The sequence below is a fragment of the Ruditapes philippinarum genome, unplaced genomic scaffold (genome assembly GCF_026571515.1).
Source record: "Ruditapes philippinarum isolate M1 unplaced genomic scaffold, ASM2657151v2 ctg4885_1_1_1_1, whole genome shotgun sequence".
Lineage (NCBI taxonomy): Eukaryota > Metazoa > Mollusca > Bivalvia > Venerida > Veneridae > Ruditapes > Ruditapes philippinarum.
This window is the reverse complement of record NW_026856583.1, coordinates 38,788-65,054: the sequence shown is the minus strand read 5'-3', so window position 1 is coordinate 65,054 and position 26,267 is coordinate 38,788. Positions and strand designations below refer to the sequence as shown.

At 30.9% G+C, this 26,267-nt stretch overlaps 1 protein-coding gene across 1 annotated transcript; it reads right to left on the bottom strand.

Moving 5' to 3' along the window:
• Positions 1-681: 681 nt before the first annotated feature.
• On the bottom strand, positions 682-26,261 carry LOC132747049 (von Willebrand factor D and EGF domain-containing protein-like). Its single transcript, XM_060736359.1, has 21 exons — positions 26,246-26,261; positions 25,244-25,441; positions 23,984-24,175; positions 22,623-22,773; positions 22,173-22,275; positions 21,273-21,350; positions 20,939-21,154; positions 19,369-19,521; positions 19,113-19,130; positions 17,330-17,412; positions 11,530-11,593; positions 11,015-11,206; positions 10,389-10,603; positions 8,712-8,919; positions 8,242-8,388; positions 7,795-7,969; positions 6,635-6,822; positions 5,982-6,248; positions 2,170-2,275; positions 1,284-1,419; positions 682-909 (listed from the first exon to the last, which is right to left on the bottom strand). Exons 1-21 carry the CDS (start codon positions 26,259-26,261, stop codon positions 780-782), a joined length of 3,036 nt encoding a protein of 1,011 aa, XP_060592342.1. The 3' UTR covers positions 682-779.
• Positions 26,262-26,267: the final 6 nt, after the last annotated feature.

The window sequence follows — 26,267 nt, the reverse complement described above, 5'->3', positions numbered from 1 at the left end:
CCACTGAAATATGCCACCACAATTATAACATCACACTGAATAGTAAATGTATTTTTGTGATTATGGCAAACTTTCACGACATCAAAATAAATACTATTGATATTTAGTATTTAGAGTTTTTGGGGTAAAATGTAACTTTTATCTTTTGATTTTACAAACGATTTAAATTCAAGACACATCAACTGTATCAAAGAAATGAGCTGTCATTTAAGATAAACGGAATAACCTTTACAACATCATTAAAAGATTCTGTGAATTCTTATTTGTTGAATATGAGAAGATATATCAAAAATTTAACATTGATTAAAAATTCAAATCTTTTTATTTTTACATCCGCCAGTTGCTTTTGCCACCGGTTGGCAAATTAAATTGTTGTGTATTTGAAAAAGTTTCTTTTTAAAATAGATTTCTAAGACAATATGGTTTGTCTTTGTATATTTTTCTTTTGTAAAACATCATGTTTCGTTTGCAAATGTAAAATGCGGTTTGCAATTGCACACTAACTATTTACAAAACATTTTTAATTTTATTTTAATACTATAAAACATTTTTCAAAAAAATAATTTTGATATGACAAGCCTTTGCAAATCGTCATCAATCAAATAAATTACATGTGTTTAAATATTAAATAATTTAAACATTTGCATAAAATGTATACATTGTACCATGATGATAACTTTGCATGATATAAATGTATTGTCAGCAAAATAAAACAAAATATTAGTTGTTCTAAAACCTCAAACCGTCCACCGCTTCACATCGTCTTAAATAATGTTTACTTATATTTTGTGTTTGTAATACATAAATGAGGTTTTCCCAGCTCCAGGAAGAGCTTCGGGAAGAACTCCGGGAAGAGCTTGTATACTTGAAACTTTTGTTTGAAGACTTATGCTGGAGTCGTGAACTTGTCTGAAATCAAATATGAAAAAATATCGAATAAAGTTTCATTTGGAGATCACCTTTGAACTGAAGTAAAACTTGAAAAGCCAAAAGGCAATAATAAGCTGATATATCATTTAATAAATTATTTACACCTTCCTCTTTGATATCCTTTTAAATAAGCATTATTTTTGAATTACAAACGATGATAAAATACAGACAAACATAGTCGCTAAAGAAATCCTAACTAGGCAAACATTGAAAATAATGCAGACTCGGTATTATTAAGCCTTTTCATGGACGGTAGTGGTAATTGCAAGCTACCGTTCACGCCCCCTTGTAACGGCTTATCCAGAACTCAACTTTTTACATAATTAAACTAAGTCATGAAAACAACTAATCACCGTTTTTTTCTTGATCTCTTGCAGCACACGCGGTAACCAAAAAGAACTGAAATAATAACGACAACAACAGTACACCCAACAGCAATTCCAATTATCATTTCTGTTGTCGTTTGTGAATCTCCCTCTTCACAGGTACCTGAAATGATTGTCTATCAATCAATCAAAGCTTTTCTATATTATATGTACTTTAACCATCCGTGAAAATGGACAACAAAAACATTATGATCATAAACTTTAAAGTTTAAAGAGAGCACCCTAATGCACTTAATGAAATTATATGGCATATATAAATGAATATCTTAAAGAAGAGAAAATCGATGGAACAGGATTGAAATTAATACGTTTTGAGTTTGTGTCAAATGTCCATTGCCTGAAGTTTAGTTTTTGAAAAGCAAAATGAATTGCATTATTTGCATATTTGCGACTTTTCATTTTTTTGTTTCTTCGCAGGTTTTGTCGCGAGTTGACATCAGTCAATGTATTGATTTTATTTTTCAAGTAAATTCCTAAGCTATCATGTTTTTGTTTTAGTTGAAGCTTATAGTTAATTTTCTCTAACAGAATCTGTATTTTTGTGGGACAACGCTTTGGCCTATTCTATGTTTTCTGTTCAATTCAAATTAATCACGTAACCCTGTTTCCGCAATTTATGAAACACATTGAACTTCGTTGCTGAGTACCCGGCCAATTTTTTTTAAAAGGCCTGTCAATAGTTAAACATATTTAAACATGTATATCTATATGCACCGGTATCTATTTTTTTCCAAGCATCCACGAAAAATTGGGTTTAGTTTGCAATACTATTTCGCTGATTTGATGCGTAAAAGTAATTCATAATTGTGAAATAAAATAATTTCTTTAAAAGTTATAAATAAGACATAATTACCATTCGTCCATCCGTAAAGGTTTGATGCCGGGTCACAAAGTAAGCAATCAACCACCGACAAAAAGTTACGAACTACACACATCCCGTCGATAAAGCAGTAGCCATCCTATTGGAGAAATAAACTTACGTTAACTTAAGGTAAATGGTTTGCTGAAATGAACACTTAATATGTATCAATATTTCTGAAATAACCCTCATTTTGAGAAAGTATAAAATTACTTCTTTTTCGAATTTTATGTTGTGAAATATGCTAAGGATGCTTTACTTGATTTTTTCTTATTGAATAATTAGCGAGTTGATCCATATCTTATTGAATGGATGTGTTTCTTCCAAATTAATAGCATTTTAGAGCATAGTTATGTATTTCTGCCAAATAAATGTCTTTTTACAGCATATGTATATATTTCAGACTTAATTTAATGATAGAATTTCTTAAAGATATTGTATCGTTTCAGCATTATTTTTTCTTTTAAAGATTGCTTTCAATTATATAATGTATAATTGTATTTTTAACTTTGTAACAGATGATTACAGATTGTGTACGTAAGCGTGTCACAAGTCTAACAATTCCTGAAAAACGGTTGGCACTTATTGAAAGGTATAATCCCCAAAGACTATTTTATTATGGAATAAAAATCCGTATATTTTAAAATCTATAAATATGATGGGTCCTTACTTAGATTAGATAGGTCTACATTGGGCATATTTTCCAATAGTATTAAATAAATTACAGAAGGGCGGTCAGTGCCTCATGATAGTCAATTGCATTTTGCAGCTACTGTGTAGCTGGGGACACAACAATCATTAACAGGGCAAAGCGTGTATTTCTTTTATTCAAGAGCCATATAACACGACCAAAAATACTTCACCGGAAAATCCGTGAGACATTTTCAAGAACTTAAGCTACCGATTAATCCTGTAAAGTTTCATTGAAATTGCATTAATTGAATAAGAGGAGTAGTCCGAAAAAAATCATTAAAGGGTCATTTTTCGACCCAAAATCATTGAAGCGGTAAATACAAGAAAATACAAGAACTTGAGTTACAGATCATTGCTGTAAATATTCATTGAAATTGAAGTAAATAATTGAAGGACCATAACTTTGACAAAAATCATTGAACCAGAAAGCCGATGATATGCATAACTAAACTTGGTACTGATCATTCCTGCACAGTTTGGATGGAATTGCACCAGTTGTTCCTGATAAGTAATCTGGATAAGATTGTGTGTAGCTGACAACACAATCTAAGCTTCAGATCAATCCTTAAAGTTTCACTGAAATTGCATTAAGAGTATAAGATTAGTTGTCCGGACAAATTTCAAGGATAAAAAAAACATTAAAGGGCCTTAATTCTGACAAACATCATTAAATCGGCAAATGCAAACGATTGGCACAGTTAGACTTGGAACCCATCATTTCTGTAAAGTTTGGATAAAATTACACCAGTAGGTTTTAATTGAGAACAAAATGTTTTAGAACAAAATATCCTTATAATTCTCATTCTATAACACTTAAAACTTCATCAAAAAGCTTTTTTTCAAACAGTTTTTATTATATATTTCAATTGTTTTTGTATCGCCTCTACAGAGAAGTGGCGACATATAGGGATCACTACTCTTTCGCCTGTCTGTCTGTCCGTCACAAAAACTGTCCGGACTACTCCTAAAAAACTACTGGCGTAATTTTATCCAAACTTTACAGAAATGATGGGTTCCAAGTCTAACTGTGCCAATCGTTTGCATATGCCGATTTAATGATGTTTGTCAGAGTTAAGGCCCTTTTATGTTTTTTATCTTTGAAATTTGTCCGGTCAACTAATCTTATACCACAGATGTAATTTCAGTGAAACTTTAAAGGATTGATCTGAAGCTTCGATTGTGTTGCCAACTACACAAATCTTATTCAGATTACTTATCAGGAACAACTGGTGCAATTCCATCCAAACTGTGCAGGAATGATCAGTACCAAGTTTAGTAATGCATATCATCGGCTTTCCGGTTCAATAATTTTTGTCAAAGTTATATATATCCCAGCAAACACAAGACGTCATACTGACGTCACATTTAAGTCAGGTTCTGACGTCTTATGACGGGCGGAAAAACGGTTGGATTTGAAAGTTTTTTTGAAGTAAAATCTGACGTAGATTCGAATAATGTTATGTTAGGTTAATCCCTTTTCTGTCATAATGATAAAATGTTAAAGCACTATTAAAAACTCGTGATTTTGATACATATAATGTACCACAAATGATAATATTATAACGATAAATAACAGATATGTGGCTATAAATAGATTTCATAACAATAACACATGTAACTTGCCTATATACAGCGCCACCTATATGTTTTATTAGGTTGCAGCGCCGCGATCCAAAAATCTCTATAACTAAATAAACGTTTCGATTTTCCAATGAAAAGTAACGTTACAAACATGCAGTATTAAAAAAATGATTATATACACGACTATTGTTTATTTAATACGAAATTGTATGTTTGTGTATTATATTGCCAAACAACCGTTTATATACGGCCATATTGTATACCCTTTCAAAATCATTATAATAACTAATATGATACTCTCAAAAATGCCACGAACAAGTTATGTTTTTATAACTCATATGCCGTAATGCAAAAATATATGCATATGTATATATCCCTGCCATGCCACTTTTAAATCAGTATTGGTTATAAGGTTATAAGGTATAACACGTGATCACGTGTAACATGTAAATGTCTGACATGTGATATTTTGTCTGAATTCATCACATTTGTGGAATTCCCTGCACATCGCTAAATTTCCTTTCGGTTGTGCATCAACTTCAAATATTATGACTGCAAGTTTCCTCCGGTTCCGATACGGTCCGGGTTGTGAAATGCATGCTCTCTAATATGAACTTGGAAATACAAATATAATGATAAAGGACACTATATATGTTCTTACATTCCTGCGCATTTCAACTGGAATGGTGCATTCACACACAAAAATACCTGACACTTAGAAATAACCAGTAATAAATTGTTGAACGTGGATTATTCTATGATAAAAACAGCCAAAGGAATTTTCAATGGAAGGAAATGAAAGCGGACCTCGGACATATATTTGTACGTGAGTTTATATAATAATTAATATCGTTTTTAACATCATTTCTCAGATGTCAAAGTAAGAAAAGGGCTGTACTCAATTGTTTAGTGCGTTACGTCAAGTTAAACTATTCAAATATACAAAAATAGTATCGGACCCACCGCACTACGTTAAAATCGTATCCACCGCCGAGGAAAGCATTTTTTATCATTAATTTTATAAACAGTCAATAATAATTCCCAATTTTCCAAATTATGGTTAATTTGTGAAAATATCATTCATACGCTGTGATGCCGAGATATTATGGGGTTGTGTTTCACACATCTGTATATGTTTAAACCACAATTAGGCGAAATTGGCGTCCCCTCGTCAGAAGTGTTTGCATAAACGGCAATGATAATGATGATGTGCGTGTTATAAGTAGAAAGGGTACATATGTGGGATCTAGTCTCACTAAGTGCTCCAGGAAAACTATTAAACATAAAACAAAATTCAGTCATATACTTACCGACAGCAGCAAACGGCAATATTGTATGCACCGTACTCCACCGTCGCTGCGATGGACCCACCGCTTCTGCGAAAACTTTGGCCAGTGTGTATATGTTATATATGTATCTCATACTTTCGTGGATTGTTATTATACTTCATATTAAATATTTACAAAATAATGATTAGCATTTCAAGCCTTTCAATATAAACCAATATACTTTAACAAATATTTATTACCAACCTTTAGATGAATGGTGATATTCCCTTGACTTGTACTTTGTGCCAAGCATGTAGTATCATAGACAAAGACGGTGTTGATTTCACCATAGGCAGCACCATCATTGCTGACAGAAATGTCATACGAGATAACAAAGGGACCATCATCGTTGATTCCTTCAGATCGCCTTTTTCTACTGTCAGGTGCGCAACACTCGCCAGTGAAGATATCCTCATAATAACCAGTATGAATAGATTGTTCCATCTTAACTCGAGTACCATTGAGATATTCCTTTATATATAATGAAAAAAAATTTAATAATCTGGTGAGACCTAACATTTAATCCTGTGTATAGTCTTTTTATGATTTCATGAACAACAGTATTCTTTCCAGTCTTTATTTGCAAAGAATATATTGTTTTTGATTTTAGAATCACCGTACTTTCAAACACAAAACAATATCTATTCTGAATTGTTTAATGTTATAGATTTATAAATTTTGATAAAATACTTTTGTATGGGGATTCTTAAAATAGTATGAATCTTGAAATTGAACGGGAATAAATATATAAACATGCAATATTTTACTTCAACTGTATATACTGAAAACAGTCTATTATACAATCAACTTCAAAAGTCATGTTAAAATATAGCCACTGAATAAAATGTGGAACAAACCCTTTGTTTACTGATGTCACACATAAAACCATCAAATATGTTGTCAGATCTGATTTCGAAACAAGTGCAGTCATCCTCTTCTGTGATTTCACAGATTCCGTTTCCTTCTATACCATAAACTACAGGAGGTATTCTTATGTCATCACTACAGTCTGGTCCACGGAATGTTCCATTACATTCACAAACTCCTAACACATGATTTAAAATGCTAATAGATATGTATGCTTGTAATCTACGCCAAAAGGAAGATGATCTTTATGAATGTCTTTCTTAAACTTTGCTTGAACTAAACAGAAGTAATAAGGAATACATGTACATGAAAACGTTATCATGTATAAATTAATTACCTGCAACTTTCAAACACAACAGCACCGCACGCGGCAATTACAGTCATCTGTTAGTTAAGTGCTCAGTGGAAATGGAGAATAACTCCTTCAAAATATTGCTTTTATCTTACACTTATACTTGTCATGATAATCATGTGTTCCTAGTTTCATGTTGAAGGCTGTGATAATTTTGTAATCATCATAGTTACGTTATTATAGCAGAACGAAATCTGACATTAAAAAATCTATTACAAAGGGACAATACTCGACAAATATTATTTTCAGAATAATGTCCTTTGACTTAGAACTTAACAATCTAATGATAAGCAAGTATTCTAAGTTCCATGTTTATACTTTATATAGTTCTCAAATTATTCTACTTAATGACATTCTAATTTAAAACTGATTATAAAATACATGTATTTCTTAAAGAATTATGCAGCCTCTCTTACAATTACATTTTACCTTGCCCATAAAATGCCCAAAGGTTCTTGTTAATACCTTTCAAATAGTTGAACTACATTAAAGTTACTTGCACGACTGCAGAAACAACACTGACGACTTAGCAATCATAATTGTTTTACGTTTTCTTCGAAACAGATGAACTTTAAATAAAGTCTCTCTCAAATGATGCATTATGGCAATTGTAAATAAACATTTATTCGCATAACCTATATTCACCTTATATCATACACAAATGTAATTATTTAACATCCCAGGAAATAAATCATTTACCATATTTATCATTGTTAAATAACTATTACTATATAAGTCATGAAAGTAAATGATTAAGCATCTTTTCATGCAGTTTATTATTGGTGATAACATTATTACCTGTTTCAAGACATTCGCCATTTCCACTACAATTGTTCAAACAAATTTGCGAACGAAAGTTGTTAACCTTGTCTGTATTATTTGCAACAAAGACAGGATTGAGGTTTAGAACAGTATCCGCAACATTGTTGACATTTGTGACATGCGCGTCTATCCAACCTGTATCATTTCCATGCTGAAAGATAAACATATCTTTTGTTATGCGTTGATATTAATAAACATATATCTAGTGATATTTTAGTCGAATCACCTTATAAAGAAAGACGAAATCTAATATTTTTCATACAATGGTTACTGAGCATAGAGTATATCGGCAGCAATTTTAGAAAACAGACAATTATCTGTCAACATGTCTTTAGTATTATGCTCTTTTTTTTGACACAGTCGTCCACGGATATATCATATTGCTTGGAAGAAAAACTACAACGTTCACACCATCAAACGTACAGTCAAATCATAAACACATTGGTCAACAATTATGTCGGGATCTTCTTCTGCAAGATAGTCTGAAAACTCGATAACTGCTGGAGTATTATAAATGGAGTTGTTGCACAGCGCAAATGCTTCTTCTTCTGTGAAACTGTCTGTGCTCCTCTGAAAAAAAATCAAAGACAACGACAGCACATTACAATAATAAAGCATTTTAGCAATAAATATATATTTTTTTCTGAGAGATTACATAAAATATGGTGATAAAGAAAAAATTGGAAACCCGGACAGAACGCCAAAATCGAAAATGATGCTGTCACGGTTTGACAAAACACATTTACAAACGGCAATAGTTAATGCAAAATTCTATCTACACTACTATCAGCGGCTTGAGCAGAAAGTTATTATACTTTTAACTTACAAAGTGAGTGGCATTTGATGAATGCATATTATCAAGTTTATATTTATAATGAATATAAAGTACCAACCCTTTCTCGGGATACAGACGTTTGGCCCATTTGTTTATGTTGTACAAGAACATTTGTCTCTCTCCTTGTTCTACGATTAATCTTACATTTTCTTTTTGTTATAGAATTTGGTCTGCTACAAGGCTGATCTGCCATCCCGTTCATTTGTGTGTTCCATGGTGTCAGTAATCGTGCATCATTTTTAAACAAGTTTTCTTCATCTGTCAATCTGATATATTAAACAAAGCAGTATGTTTTATTTAGAAAAGCAGTTTACGCAAACAAAATGAGTCATTGTATCTGTTTGAATGTATGCTCTTATCAAAGGAACTAGTATTAAATTAACAAAATACAAGGTTCACAAAAATGTTGTGACAATGTATTCAGACATCTATCCATATCAAAAAAAAAGTATCACTATGTTTTAAAAAGATTGAAAATTTCTTTATGTAGTATAATATAATTTTTGTTCATATTTACAGAGATATATTTTACTAATATGAATTTTTATGCCGGTGAATATGATGTGATATGTACTGAAAAATATACATTATGGAACAAGGATATAGAAGAGGTGAATTATACCTTTTTAGTATACATCGGCTTAAATATATCTGCTTTCTTTTCCTTGCAAAGTTATTAAGATTTTGACAGATTTTATGACCTTATATGAACGTTTCTTTTTTGAATATATAACAAGAGCCACTAGTTGGTAACGTTTATTTCATTGGATAGTCGTGACGTTTTAAAATTCTAAATACGACTGTTTTAAAGTATCATTCGTTTTTCCTTAACGTAATTCTGCTGAATTATAAATTTGTTATAATGGGATGTTTGCGAAGATAACTCGCCTAGCACTTCGTGCTATATTATAAATGAAATCTTATTTATAAAAAAACACTTTGATTTGGGTTATCAAATCTAATTGAGTACGACATAAATTGAATTGAATGCCTTCAGCTCTTTTACTTCTTCCATGTTGGGCCATTTTTTTAACGTACAACGTACGAGAAAGATATATTCGTAATATACATAAACAAACTTTACAATAGAGTACTTTTAAATTTATTGACGCAATTCTCCAACGTTTCTTCAGAGTAATGACAACAAATTGGATTTATGTTCAACTTTCATCCTCGTGTTCTTTGGTGAAAAATGTTTAACCTAAAAATCTAATTATATGAAAAAATATTGTATATGATCTTTTCTGAACATTATAAGTAAATGCAATCTACCGTCAACGCCCTAGGACAAGGTTTAGCATTCAACATTTAAGTATTTAATGGTGAAATTTTGAATTAAGAAATGACCGCAGATGTGTTTATACGAAAGTGATCATAGAACAAAGAACCATTCCGAGGAAAGCACCCTAGGGTCCCATAAAAAAGGAATTTATGTTTCCTAAATAGGAAATCTATGAGCACCACTAAATGAAATTGTGTATTAAAATAGAATCAGAGGTCATTAAGGTTGCATATAGTCGAAAAGCTGTCAGGAGACGTATATGAAAGACAAACCATGCTTAAATACACTTTATGAAGGGCATCGTCTATTATGTTAATCAAGATATTGAAGAAAAACGTGATAATGTGCTGGTTGTTGAAAAACAAAAGCATTCATTCAACTTAAATCTATTTAAATCTTAGACGTTAAGATATCAATTGAAGCGGTGGCTTCTTCAAAATAAATAGCCTTTACCTCCAACTATCCGCGAAGCGGTAACTCCGATTGTCGTCATCTGATATTGTCATCTTGTCTCTGTGAAGAAGATCATTGCTTCTGTCTCCATCAAAGGTTCCACATAAGCCATCAACATTACCGTAATCTTTAGCAGACATGTATATGTCAATGTCCATTGTGTTACTCCATCCATGAAGAGCTATGTCGATAATAGTACCAAAAGGCGTTCTGACCTAAGTAGTTTTCGGAAATGAATGTTATATAAAACTATACAACTCAGACAATTCAGTCATTATATGGAGTTGCTTTTGCAAGTATTTAGATCTGAATTAACTTTTAGAAATGATGGTTATACATGTTCGCTTAGTTATTTATGTCTACAGGTATAAAAATACGAGCAAGTAAATTATTGGCCTTTTTGAATAAATTAATAAATTTGCTTATTATATGTGAAATGTGTTTAAATAAAATATTAAATTAAATTAATTTACAGTAGGTATGTTTCAGTTTTTTTAAAACAGTTAAATAGCCTAAGGTTTTCTTTTTCTATTTCAGCATGGGTTGAAAAAAGTTAAAATTGCCAATGTAATTTTACTGCTTCTAATGAAATTTTTATATTTCCCCGTTTTGAAAACCTTCCAGACCTTGTATCGATGGGGATGTATTTCGTCGATATCAATAAGGCCACCTTCATTACACTTTAAGTCGAATTTGAATACAGTGTTGAAACATTTGTTAAAGATGAAAGTATCAGCTCCAACAGCTATTGCTATTCCACATGCACATACAGGCCCGCTGTTTGATCCAGGGTAACAATACTGAGCTGACTGTTGAACCTGAAAGCATACAGATGTATATTACGTTGCATTGTTGGCCTTGTCACATATAGTACTTTTTGCAAAGTCTACCCTACTTATAGTTCATTTGTCATTTTTTTAATAACGATAATTAAAATAGTGTGTTATCAATGAATATTTAAAGATGTGTTTTTCCTATATGTGAATAAGAAGTATAGCTATCGATATAATATATAGACAATAATGCAGTTGTTTGTGATTTAATTTGTGGGGCAATGTTTTAGCTTCATGGTAGCTAATTTTATATGCCAGTTAAACACAGGGAAATTATACATAATGTATAATACTTATAATTTTAGAACCTCTGTTTGGTATTTTATGTTCCTGTATAATGTATAATTTCCTTCCTTTTGAGCTTCATAATTCCTGAAAAATTAGAGAAATGTTAGAATAAGTAAAAACTTTAAATGTAATTATTTTTAGTGCTGCAAATGCATATGGTTAAATGTCATCAGAATGATCTGTGTCAACCACCAGGAGTTTGATATATCAAAATATTCGTCGGGCTCTGTACTGTCTGATGCAAACTTATATCATCAAAAATTGCGCTCATGACGACCACATTAGCTGTATCAATGTTGGCTAATTTTTCTTTTCATCTTTATATGTTAAGAGGAAATATGCCTGAAATGTTTCATTTATAGTGTTTAAAGAGTAAAAGGGAACTTTATCAAAGAAAACGTTTTACCATTTGCTTAATTTTACACGAATAAGCAACTCATACTATCAATATTGATTCTGGTTTAACTAGTTGAGATTAAACAGATAAATACTTTTAATACTATTAGCAACATTAAAAAGCTATTTCATTTTATTATAATTAGTTTTAAAAAGTTCTACATCAATTTTTTTAATTTATTTCTGATACAGAAGAGTAAATATTTTGAACAGAAATTACTTACTTGAAGTTTGATTGTTTAATCTTTTATTACTTCTTTTGACTTGCAGTTAAGTGGACCAAGCGTAATATGTAATTTGGATAATATATAATGTTTAAGTATTCCAGTAATTTCAGTAATTTTAGTATCAATGCATTTCGAGATAAATGATGGAAATGCTGGGGTGTATAGGTATAAAAAGACAAATTTAAGCTTTGAGCATATTTGCATATCCATATACGAATTTTAGAAGAAGAATAAAAAAATCCTGGCAAAATGTTAGTAGCGAAAGGGATGTTACAATTTCCGTTGTCACTGTCACGAATAGTCTCAAGCAGAGTTACTGCTTATTTATATAACACAAACATTGTAGCATTTACACATTTGTGAAACCTTTTTTTAATTGAATCTTAACAAAAGAAGTTATTTGATCTTGCGTGATGAATGGCATGACCTAAAGATAATGTTTATATATGGATTTGGCGGTCAAACTTGACGCCATCATAGATATTGTTATGCTGTATTTTTTCATTTGCTTATTTCAAAATATTTTTCATAAAATGATTATATTTTCATCATTATGTTAGGAACAGTTTGTTAAATTATTGAAATATAGAAGTATGTAAATTATAAGTAAACCAGACCGCTGACATGTTTATTGTAATTAAGGTGTCTGACACATTTATGACATATGATTTTTATTCTCAATTTTATGTAAAATATTTATTTAAAGTAAGTTTGATTAACTGAATATTTGTTTGACTTAAATAAAGGAATTAACAGTCCGCTGGCATTTGGCATCTGACGTGTTAATTAGTATAAATCGTTTTGATTTGCCGAAGCGATATTATCTTTATTCATATAATGCATTTTCATTTGTTGATATGTACGTTTAGGGAGACTTCCGTGATAGATTATGTATTATTTTCATCAAACTGTTATAGCCTTATCTCTGACTTCAAAATTTGCGATGTAGATAATTTATTTTCAGACGGTCACTCCGTTTTATCTTTGAATTTCAGAATTCCTTTAACATCGATATATAAAGTTACGAATGAAAGCGCTCGCGAAAATGAAGCTATTAGAAAACCACCTAAGTGGGAAAATGAAAAAAGAAACTTATTTATAGCGAATTTAAATGAAAATAATCTGAATTATATAAATACAAAATTACAATCTCTTACTACTCACTGCACGAAGTCAGATTTGAATGACATTGCGGATAACATCGGAAAATTATTTAATGAATCAGCGTTTAAATCATTTAAAAGAAGCGATTTTCAGCGAAATTCTATAAATGATCAAAATATGCCTTATTACAAACCCTGGTTCGGGCCTCAGTGTAAAAAGGCTAGACGACGATACCATATCGCACGGAAAAAGTACTTTACACATAAAAACGAGCAGTATAAACATGAACAAAATCGTGCTAGTAAATCGTATAAACAAACAATCAATACTTACATTCATTAACATAGAACGCGAAATGAGCGTAAATTAAGGGAGATGTACTCTAAACGCCCTAAAGATTTTTGGAAAGTTATAGATAATTTAAAGTCACCGTCATCAGTTCAAGTTATGCCTGACGTACAACTATTTTATGATCATTTTAAAACGGTAAATTCAGAGAGTATTTTTGAACAGGACTTTTTTGACATGTCAAATAATTATTTGCAAAATAATGATATATTAAATCGCAGAATTTCATCATTTGAAATTAAGAAAATTATTGATAAAACACTTCCCGCAAGATGATATATATAATGAATATATTAAAAGTACAGCAGACCTGATGATTCCTATATATTGCGATTATTTTAATAAAATATTTGATTCTGGTGTTTTACCGGACTGCTGGTTAGTTGGTACCATTATCCCGATATACAAAAAGAAAGGCTCTCCTCGAGACCCAATAAACTACAGACCAATTACATTACTTAGCTGTCTTGGCAAAATTTTTACTGCTGTTCTTAATGAAAGAATTAATGAATATTTAACTATAAACAATATTCTTAATGAAAATCAGGCGGGGTTTAGGTCTAAATATTCAACATCTGACCATATTTTTACACTGAAATTTTTAGTTGATAGAATTAAAGCACAAAAGAAAAAATTATTTTGCTCCTTTGTTGATTTTTCATCGGCATTTGACAAAATTTGGCGTGTAGGTCTTTGGGGTAAACTTCTACAAAATGGTGTTAATGGTAAACTTTTTCAAATTATTTTTAATATGTACCAAGACATTAAATCTTGTGTTTCTGTCAATAACAGTTTTTCCCCGTTTTTTGGCAGTTTCTGTGGGGTCCGTCAAGGGGAAAATTTGTCCCCCATTTTATTTTCTATTTATCTGAATGATTTGGACGACTATTTAGCCATAAATAACCGAGGTATCAATATTGAAAAAATTGATGACAATATTATAACATATTTAAAACTCTTTGTATTACTTTATGCGGATGACACGATTATAATTAGTGAAAAAGAAGATGAGTTTCAAAATTTACTCTATGATTTTAATTGTTATTGTGAACAGTGGAAACTGTCCATAAACATGACTAAAACAAAAATAATTATATTTGGAACTAACAGACCCGATAATTATAATTTCCGTATTAACAATGTACAAGTAGAAATAGTAAAGGAATATTAATATCTTGGCATATTATTTTCATCTTCTGGTAGTTTTTTTAATGCTCGAAAATCGATTGCAAGTCAGGCAAATAAAGCCATGCACATACTTTATACAAGAATATTTAACTTAGACTTGCCGTTGGACATTCAATTAAAGCTTTTTGACCAAACCATCTTACCGATCCTTACGTATAATTGCGAAATTTGGGGATTTGAAAACTTAGATATGCTCGAAAAAATACATAATGATTTCTTAAGAAAAATTACAAAAAGCAGAAAAAGCACGCCACTTTATATGTTGTACGGAGAATTAGGTCGATATCCACTGGAAATTATTGTTAAAACAAGAATGATAAATTTTTGGTCTAAATTATTATCGGGTAGTACAACAAAAATTTCGAGAATATGCTACGTAAATATGATTCATTCTACAGATTGCTATAAATGGTTTGATTGTATTAGAAATATTTCAACCGAAACCGAAACTACACATATTTAGATATATCAAAAGTCAACAAATGTCAAAAATATTTGTAAAAACATTAAGAGAATATTAATCGACCAATTCATTCAAAAATGGAATGGACAACTAGCTAATTCATCTAAGGGTACAAACTATAGAATATTTAAAAATGATATAATATTTGAACCATATTTAAACATACTGCCTGACAATTTGCGTTGTTCACTTTTCCATTTTAGAACTGGTAATCACAGGCTTCCCGTTGAAACGGGAAGGTGGCGTAACTCATTTCTCCCTTATGAAGATAGGAAGTGTAATTTATGCAGTTTGAATGAAATAGACGACGAGTTTCACTATTTATTTACATGTCCATTTTTTATTTTGAATAGAAAACGTTATTTATCAAGTTACTTCTACAGACAACCAAATATATTAAAATTTAGGGAATTATTCACAAGTGGTCGCTTGCAAACCCTTAAAAAATTATCGTTATTTGTTCGTGATATTATAAGGCACTTTAAAGTATAAACATGTTAGGAACATTTTACTTACCACAGTATTGTTATCCTCTAGAATTGCATCGTATTTTAACATTAACCATTAATAACACACATTCCACTGCCTGTACTGACCGATACATATTTAGCGAATTTCTAATGACCTTGTCCCACATTCCAAACAATTGAAATCGTGCAATATACTACATTTGTAGTTTTCCAGATCTCGCGAGATTTCAATACTCATTCATAATATTTTACTATGACACGGGAAACTCGTGCAGACGGTCGTAGGCAGACAGTAATTGTTCGAGCGCTATCTATGTTTATTTTAACGCTTTTTTTTTTCTCTTTCTGTCTGTTATACTAAATACCGGTCACCATTGTTTTTTGTTTGTTTGTTTGTTTGTTTGTTTTTTGTGTGTGTTTTTTGTCTGTTTTTTCGTGTGTTTTTTTACAAAGAATTTTCTACTTATTTAAAAGAGTAGGTTATATCATGTACCTTATTTACATATGATTAAGGAAAAAGTATTATATAATGACCTGTGTTGATATATGCAACAATAAGTTATGTATTCTAGTGGTGAGAGAATAGCTGTCCCCATGTTGTTTAACAATTAAACGCTTGATTTTGATACTTTCAATTAAAAAAATAAGAACCCACATTTTTTGTTTGTTTGTTTGCTTCATTTTACGCCTTTTTTCAACAGTATTTCAGTCATATAGGCGGGTAGTTTCCTAACCATCGTTCCTGGAGAGTTACACCAGTACTAGACTACCTTCCTCCGCGCTAAACTACCAAAGCATCTCCCGGGGATCGAACCCACGCCAGAGAGGTAACTGGATTAGAAGTCATCGACTCTAACCCCTCGACCACGGAGAAACCCACATTTATACCATTGTATTTAGTCATACTGTTCTATGTAACGTGACTCAAAAATAAAAGTATTTGTTGTTGTTGTTGTTGTTGATATAATTATTCCGTGTTGTATTTTCATTGGTGCATTATTGAAACTATTATAACAATTTTTCTTGCATAAATAAAAATAAAAATTCAGAACAAGTCAAACATGAAATGGTTAAGGTTTTAGTGTACATATATGGTATATAGAGATGTTTATTCAACAGATTGCAATTGTTGTTATAAATATGAATAGAAAAATTATATTAAAATAGAAAAAAGGGACTTACTAAGTTAGTGATATTATTATAATAGAAAAGAAAAAATGTGGACTTACATAATCTTATGCAAGCAATAGAGATCATTATGTCAAAGAAATAAAAAAAATATTATGACAGACGAAACCTCCCGAACCCACTTCGTCAAACCCGTCACCAAAATATCTCAGTTTTGCACCGGGGATACGCCAAATGAATATTCATATATGAAACTTGCTATTGGCTGACAAAGACAAGGTGAGTAAATAAGCTGGTTTGCAACATTATTCTTCTCCATTTTAATTCACTTCAGTCAATCTATTTACCTTTACTAATTAATTTTTTACTTTTATAATGGACAAGATGGAAGCATGAAGTGTTTGTATACCTGTAAATTGTAATTTGTTTTACAACATTTAAAGCATATTGAATTTAGTTTAATTAGCCGTTTATTTAAATAAACATGTTATCTTACAATCCATCTACAGTTCTCATGTGCGGATCGACGTGTGAATAACACCTTTTGTTCCGATGTCTGTAATTGTCAGTAATTCTTACCTGAAATAATAGTTTGTAGATATCTTAAAATAGTTACCAATACCTTAATGAACATTAATTTATTTATTTCAGTCTCATTTTTACATGTTTACATAAAAACATATAAATAACATAAAACACAAACATAAATTCATGATAAAAATAACAAGAGACTATTTATTTATACCTTTAAGGGAGACAACTCCACAGAACATTACCACAGCAGTATACTGTTTTATCCACGGAGGAATTGTCCCCCTGCCTACACAAATTTCTTATGATCAAAATGTTATGTTGTATTCAATATATTCATACTATTGCATGTTTTCCATTGTGGTTTAAAATGGGACACAATGAATGAAACAATATTAAATAGAGGATATTTGTTTGTTTGTGTGTAAGATGAAATTTTATTTCATCGAGTGGGCTTTAAAAACAGTATTCTCACGAGTGGCGTAGCCACGAGTGAGAATACTGTTTTTAAAGTTCACGAGATGAAATAAAATTAAATCTTACACAACAAACAAACAAATTTTCTTTTTATTTTATGCTAAAAAACAAGTTTAAACGAAATTTTCATGACATTAACGTAAATATTAAAATCTGTTTTCCCCATTGAGAGCCCCATTTAGTCGGAATTTCTCATTAAAAACAAGAAGTCTTGAGCTGTAAAATAAGTCCGACAATCAACGTTAAATGACAGTGATATTATTTATTTTGTTAAAAAAATATGAATGATCGCTTGTTTTAATAATAAAAACAAACAATTCTTGTAGGAGAAAAATTCCAACCATCCATCCATATTTCTGTTACTTACTGCGTATTTATATTAGACCTGGCTTTGTTAAATGTATGCGGCAGCCATTTTTTAAAGTTGTGTATTTCACGGGAGGAAAATAATTGTGTTTGATTCAGAGGGATATCATTTGGATTTGTTAGTCATACACCTTTTTAAAAGAAAGAAAACATATTTGAGGATTGAAACAGACAAAAAATAAGTGTTGACAGATGTGAAAACATTCAGAAGGGAGCTTGGAAAATGGAAAACTTGGAAGCTTGCTCGGAACGCTGGGTGGTTTAATTGTTCTAGCTGGTGATAGCTGTCATTGCTTTTCAATTTTTCATAAAGCGTACGGCAGTTATTGCTCGTAGGATACTTTAATGTGCCCAAATGTCATCAAGAGCAGTTTGCATGTGGAAGGAATGTATTTGTCAGACTGTAAAAATGAAACAAAAAATTTAGAGATGAAATTTGGTGATTGGAATTTGAATGAATAGAAGTAAGTTTTCTTCTTTTTATTACTTTTGACATCTAAGTTGATTATCAATTTCAGCTTTACGTTTTCTTTAAACAGCCTGATATTGTCAGAATTGTCAGTAAAAATAAAATTGAGGTACCACATGGGGAAAATCTTAAAAAAGTAGTTTCGTCATTGAAAAAAGTGAAATTATATTTTGATAATTTTCACTGTGAAATTATCAAATATAATTTTCACGGATAAATCAGTAATCCACTGAAAAGCATAAAATAAAATGTTTCAATGTAGATGGTAAGAAGAAAAATTGACCATAATAAATATATCATTTAGTCTTGGAAAGTATATAATATAAAATATAAATATGCTATGTATTTTGATGAGTTTATTCTTTACTTGATAAATGTTGAAATTTAATGCAAATATTTTATAAATTTTGGTGTTTGATGTAAAAAATACACTCACATGAATTGCTCCAATAATCTGGAAAAAATAGAGAAAAAAGAAAAGAAAAATATGTTACTAGTTGTTCGACAATCACAGCGATCAGTCAATCTATAGCAATATACTGAAAGAAGTTGTTTAAAATCATTATAAATAAACATCATTATTCATTATTGTGGAATGTTTAATTCTGTACGTATATTTGATACCATTAACTTGTTACCATGTTTTATCTACTTAATAAAAAGCTACAAGACAAGCATTATGTTTACCATACCTCTGATCTGACTGATCTTCGTTTGTCATGACCGGTAGTGTCTGTTACGTATACTTGTAAGTCAAACTTTGTTGCATCGTCATATGTGCTGTCAGCAGTTGTCAACATTATCCTGTGTGTGGTACTTGTCCATTGTTCACCTTTCTTTAAGCTCTGAACAACATTACGTATTTAAATGAATGCGTCACATTATATCGGAGCTTATGATATTTTCATATCAAACGCATCATACCTTCTATCCACCAAAAGAACAAGTATTCAACTGTGTAGGCATGTACGTGCAAAACAAGCTAACCGGTTTAAAACATTACGGTTAAGGGTAAACCACACAAAGGTCCGAATAAACATGTCAAGTAAATGTAGATTTCTTAAGACGCCCGAGCAATAAGTGCATATTCATGTCAAAATTAACCAGTCGTCTAAACATCATACATTCCTTTTACACTACCATTTACTATTTTTCAAGATAATGTTCCCTAGCCTTTAGTACTAGAGATTTACGTGCGCTAACACTGCTCTGTTGACGACTTGCAATATCAAGAACCCAGAAGGCAGCAGGACCATTTCAGGTAAAGCTAAACCAGCTTTGTACAAGGTAAATGAAAATGACATAGTTTTGCATATCATGCCTTCAGACTTCATGTGACGTTGTTAGACCTTACTAATTGCAACGGTGTCGTTGCATACCTTACCATGCTGCTATAATGCCTTTATGGCGACCCAATTGCCCTTGCATAAAACATCGTTTGTGTCATCAGCATTTTTCTTGAACATAGGGGATGATTAAAAAGTTCCTCGCGTGAAAGAATGCAAATTTTCCTAATTGGGTTCAAACTCATTAAAGGTGAGAGGTTAACAATTATGAATCAAGTTTATTTAGGAGAATGGCATTTTCAATATTGACAAAAATTATCAAATTGACTAGAAATAAGAAGGATAAAAGATATATTTGGACTAAAAAAGCATATTAAACTAGGCTTGCGAATCAGGTATAATGATCATTGTTTGATAAAGAAAATTGTAGTACTGGGACTGTTTTGATAAAAGAATATTAGTAAGATTAAAAATATGTTTTGACTGTTTTGAAGAGCCTATACGGTCTTTGGAGAGATAATACAGAAACAATTTTACATATGCTATGAATTTTAGCAAATTTCTTAGGTAATAGATCAAATATATGCAGTAACTGCATTGACCACTTCAGTTAATAAATGTACTATATAAAACATATCCAGCAAAATTTCCGTTTAAACACAATTTGCAATGTTAATGAAATTAATCCATTTTCACCGTTGGATTTACATTGAATACACATATGAAATATCGGACTACCAATATAATTGACCAGTTCCATTCCTTGAAAAGTGGCGTATGGTCCCCAAAGTAAAAGAAAGCGTGTGCCCTAAACAAGAAAACAATGGGCGGAGCTAAATAAAAGGAAATTTTGAAAGGAGAAAATCATTTTCAATTAAATCATAATTAAAAAGACCACCAAAGCCAATTGATCAGAATAAAAAAGCTTCTCTGAAACACAAATGGAAATATTTATTTTGTCAAAAAAATATGTTACCTTTATTTTTACAAAAGGATTTCCGACATCAGCTGTGTTTTGTACACGAAGTTTTCCTGCACACATATCCGAAACAGATGATTCGTCTTCAAAAGTCATTCGCTCTTCACAATTTGGTACTTCGTCGTCAGTGTAATAGCAGCCTTTAGGAATCGTCTGCTCTATATCAACAGTAGCAAAACCGCTCTTGCTCAATGTGATTGACTCGTCTTTTATCTGCGAGCAAACATGGTCTTTTGGTAATGCACACGTTAAACTTTAAAGGTGTACGGATGATATATATTTCTCATGTCAGAATCTATTATCTATGACATACGTAAAACATTGCACTTACTTTTAATCCGGCAAAGAAGGTATCACTTAATGCTTCAGAGGACTCATTTGCACCAGCCGTGATTACACCACATTGCACCTGTAGACCAGATGATGTATCTTAATATACGATTGATTGTTATAATGATACATTGTTTTATCATATACATATATATTTTATCCCTAAAATATTATACGCAAATAATGAAAAGCAAATATCATTCAACTGATATAAGGAACCGTTTCAAGAGGTACCATAATGGGAAGTGCAGAACTAGTTTTCTCGTTGGTTCCCGATAAGAATAAGGGCATGGTCACTTTTGCAAATATAACATATTCATCCGCCATTCATGAATTGTATTTTGTTCGTTTTGTATATTTGTTAAGGTGTATAATTAAAAGATGATAATGTTGTAGAAGATTTCTGACGCCATGTATTCTGCTACTCGCAACGTTGGAGAATTGATATCTCGCTTCACCTTCGGTCTCGCATGATATATACATCCGTCGCTGCGTAGCAAAGTAAACATCCTCAGAAAGCTTTTACAACATAAGATTCCTTATTAACAGTTATATAATATTTCTTTTTGCACAAATATTTAACTTGTAATGAACTGTTTAAATGTGGAACCCTCTTAACTCAGCGTAGATGTGACTATAACTATTGCCCCTCCAACACATGGACAATCATGTCAACCCATTCACAAAGCTCGTAATAAAAAAATAACTGTGTTAACTGAACCATCCCGGGCATATTTCTTCAAATGGTGATTTTTTTTTCAACTTAATTTATAGTCTTTGTAATAAAGTAAGTAAGTATAAGGTACTTATTTATATAAATTTTAACAATACATGTATAATTTTGTTAAAATAAAATCGTGTAAAACAAAGTATTATCCTCTGAAAGTATAATTTCGGTTACCTCATATCCAGGTCCAAGATGTGATAAATAATCTTCTTTGAAAACAAGTTCGTCCTGATTTGAAGAAGGTCCCATCTGACCGTGGAAGGTTCCGTTTATATACCTAAATAAGTATACCGTTTTTTCATGTTTAACCTTTCTTAAAAGGATCTATAAAATAATTTTAGTTCTTATTAAACTGTGACGGCAGGTTGTTACATAATGCATACTTAACATTCGATTTACTTTTAAAGTAAATCTTAAAAGTCAGTCATTTGGTTTCAGCAAACTTATTTGTGTCCTGAATATTGAAATTGATTGATAATTTACTATTCAAAATTGACTGTTGTGTATCACATAAGAATAATTATGTGAAAAACTAAGAGCTTATTTCATCATTTCATATGATGTAACTTTATTTATTTATTGCCTTTCATTCAAAGATAAATAGAATAAAGAAAATACATTTACCATTTTGTACGATACGTTATTCCATCAATCATGTCAAACTCGCATCTATATTGCAGAAACGGAGTGTATACGCTTTGTGATTTACCGTTTACTTCATGTTGTTGAATTGTATGTCCAATTTCAGGTTTAACTTTAACATTGTTATAATGCACTAAAACGAAACTTATAAATGTTTTATACAAATTAAATCAGTAGAGGATCATAGTATTAGATAATTTGATATTATCTCATGCTTTGGATTGGACTATTGATTTATCGATAAAATTATATTCGATGATTTCACAGTGAAAATTATCAGCATATAATACACACTTTCCAAAGATGAAACTTTTTTTTATTTTTCCCATTATAGTGCCTTACGTTTAATTTAACTGTCTTTAATTTATTCAATTTACTGATCAATTCAATTCAATTCAAATTCCATTGCATTTTTTCGGCAAACCATTGCATTTGGCAATACATGCAAACAATACATAAATCAATAAATATGACATAATGCAGTGTTCAACATATAAAATCTGCCATTCTTGCATTGTTTCTAAAACACCAGATCTTAAAGCGAATGCTTTAACTAGAAATTTACATAATTGTAGAATTCTACTTTCTTTTATTTTCTAAAGACATAATAAAGTAGAACTTATTTATAGTTGGAAAAGATACATGTTTTATGAAAGATTTTCTCAGTTCTCAATATAAGGGACAACATAATAAGAAGTGGTATTCTTATTCAATATCTTTATACGAGCATAATTTACACAATTTGTTATTTCTATCAATACCCATATATCTCCCTGTTTCTATTTCTAAGGAATGAGAACATAATCTTAAACATGATAGTTGTTTACGTAAACTGTCATTCTTAACAATATTAGGATATTTCTCAACACAAAACTGTTTCATATTTTTTATACTAATCAAGCTTTGGCATATTATCTATACAGTCGTGCAATTGTTGTATTAATTAACTCGTGCGCACGGCTCTGTAACTCGTAGCCAAGACATAGTTTCTCGTGTCCACCACTTAATTATCTCGTTTCCACGACTTAGTAACTCGTGGCCAAGACATAGTATCTTATGACTACAACTAAACTATCTCGATCCCACGACTTAGTAACTCGTGACCACGATAAAGTATCTCGTGCATATGATATAAATAAACATACACACACATGTCACCCCTGTGCCACTGTAAAATAATGATATTCATTATAAGATTTAAATAAAACTATATTTATCTTAAATGTTTGTGGTTCTCAGATGATTTAATATCTGTAATATAAACATGAACTTAATAAATTCTTAACATTTTTTCTAAACACTCTTGTATTCTTTGCTATAACATGAGATATTTTTTACTCTACCTAAACATAAACAATCAATGCAACCCCATTCTGAAAAATACGATAAGTCAAACTGAAACTTCCCATGACACATTCTGGCGTATATGTAGATTTCATCACAGTTGTTCGTCCAGTAATCGTCATAATCATAATAATATCTTCCACACAATGTCATTCTTACTGGTGTATCACTATGTATATCTGGCATAGAATCTACAATAAAATTCAGAATTGTGTAAAAAGGAATTTATCTAATTAATTTTTACAATATATATGTGCTACACAATAATCAAATTAAAAAGAGACAATTTGCTGATTAGCTTTCTTTGTATAATGCCGCGCGCATGTTTCGGCGCTTTTCATTATATAAATGTAACGTTTTTTTACACTTTGAGAAATGTTGAGGTCACACAGATGCTTATATTAATAATTATAAAATTTATTGAAAGGTTACATAGACCTATATAAACGGTTAATTGTAGATATAACCCGAGGCGCTAAGAGGGGTTATATTGCAAACAACCTTTTATATGCGGTCATATAACCTGTCAGGAATATTTATATTTATGATACAGCAATCATCATTAGAGAAAAAGATAAGATGTCTTCATAAATTGTATGTACGTGTTAATATAAGTATACAAACGTCAAAATTATCCAATGAAAAGCAACGTTACAAACGTGCAGTATTATAAAGGGCCTAATAACCAGTCATAGATAATAATAACTTATAATGTATATCGAGCCTCCGTGATCGAGTAGCTCAGATCCAAATTATTACTTCAAACAACCACTTGTCCCTCAAGATTATGGGTTCCTGTCAGGGACTGTGCATTCCTTCTGTTGGGAAGCAATCAAACGAGTTTGCGAAAGGTCGGTGGTTGTACTGAAGACTGAGACTGAAATAATTTACTAACAGGCACATATTGTCTTCCTAAAAAGCATTTAAATGACCTTTCGTTAAAGAAATATCAGCTAAGAGTGTGTTTACAAATTAAGACACTGCTGATCTTAATTTCCCTGTTACAGAGAAGTAGAAAATGATAGAGAAAATATAGTACATGCATTCTGATGGCCGTGTTTCACATTCTTTAACATAAAACAATTAAGAAATAAACATCAAGATAAAATCAATGAAATAAAAAAAAACTTGTCATAGATACATATTAAGAATGAATTTATTAATTTCTTATGTCTTAATCTTGCAATTACAATATTTATATTATTTATTTGTATCATTTTATCATACAATTATTATGAATCAGAATTATGTTCATTCACCTTGAAGAAAGTAACTATAATATTGATGATGCGAGCATTCGCTAAAGCTTTCGTCTCTATCATCTTTTAAAGGCGGTACAAACTGTTTTCCATTGATAAAAGCATTCATCCAGCCAATTTGAGCAACGCCATGAGATAATTCAATAAATCGTTCATTCTCATTTTCAACTTGGTATACCGTCTCTGTATCGTCACAATCTGGTGAAGTTAGAAAAGAAGTTATCGTTACCTAATATATTCTCAAATTTACATGTAAGAACATAAAGTTAGACATATGTGATTATTTATCATTCGTCTTATATCTTATAAGAATATAACAAATGACTTTAATGCTTATTATTAGAACAAAATGAACACAACCAATTATTCTTAAACAAGCATGTGCGTGTGTTTTCCAGATAACTCATGCTACAAATGGCAATTTTCAAACGTCAGTTATTCTATTAAGCAATAAAGCATATAGTAGTATTGCAACAAAAACTGATCTTTAATTCTTAATGATAACAACCTTAAATGGCATGAGAAAAAAATATCGAAATACAAAATTAATATCCATTACTTACTACTTTTGCTGTATATGCGATCTGAAAGAGATAGTGCTATAATTGCATATAATGTCTGCAAAAAGTGACAGTCTTACCTATATTTGTGACAGACAAAGAAACAAAACAACAACAACAAAAACATAATAAATAAATGCTATGTGTTTATATCTTATATGTTTGTGTTTCTTTATCACATGATGAGATCAGATAAAAAGTTAATTTCATTTAGAATTTCGTTAGATTAAGTTCAAGTTGTGCATCTCCCGTCCCGACAGAGTAAGCAATATAAATATTATGGTCAATCATACTATCATTTTTCTTTTGCAACACGCAAGAAGGCCGTTACTTGTGGATTTGAAAAGAATACCACGGTGTGGGACTGAACACTGGATATTGAGTCAAAACAAAATCGAAGAAAATTACCAGAGGTAGGAAAATTCGATTTCTCCGCTCTTACGACACAAACATGTCATTAATTT

Bases quoted from the DNA above. Each gene is read 5' to 3' on its own strand.
- LOC132747049 (XM_060736359.1), bottom strand. The intron at 8,920-10,388 runs GTAAAGGCTATT...TTAATATATCAG, and splicing joins CGCTTCGCGGATAGTTGGAG to ATTGACAGATGAAGAAAACT. The intron at 8,389-8,711 runs GTTGGTACTTTA...ATTTTTTTTCAG, and splicing joins CGTCTGTATCCCGAGAAAGG to AGGAGCACAGACAGTTTCAC.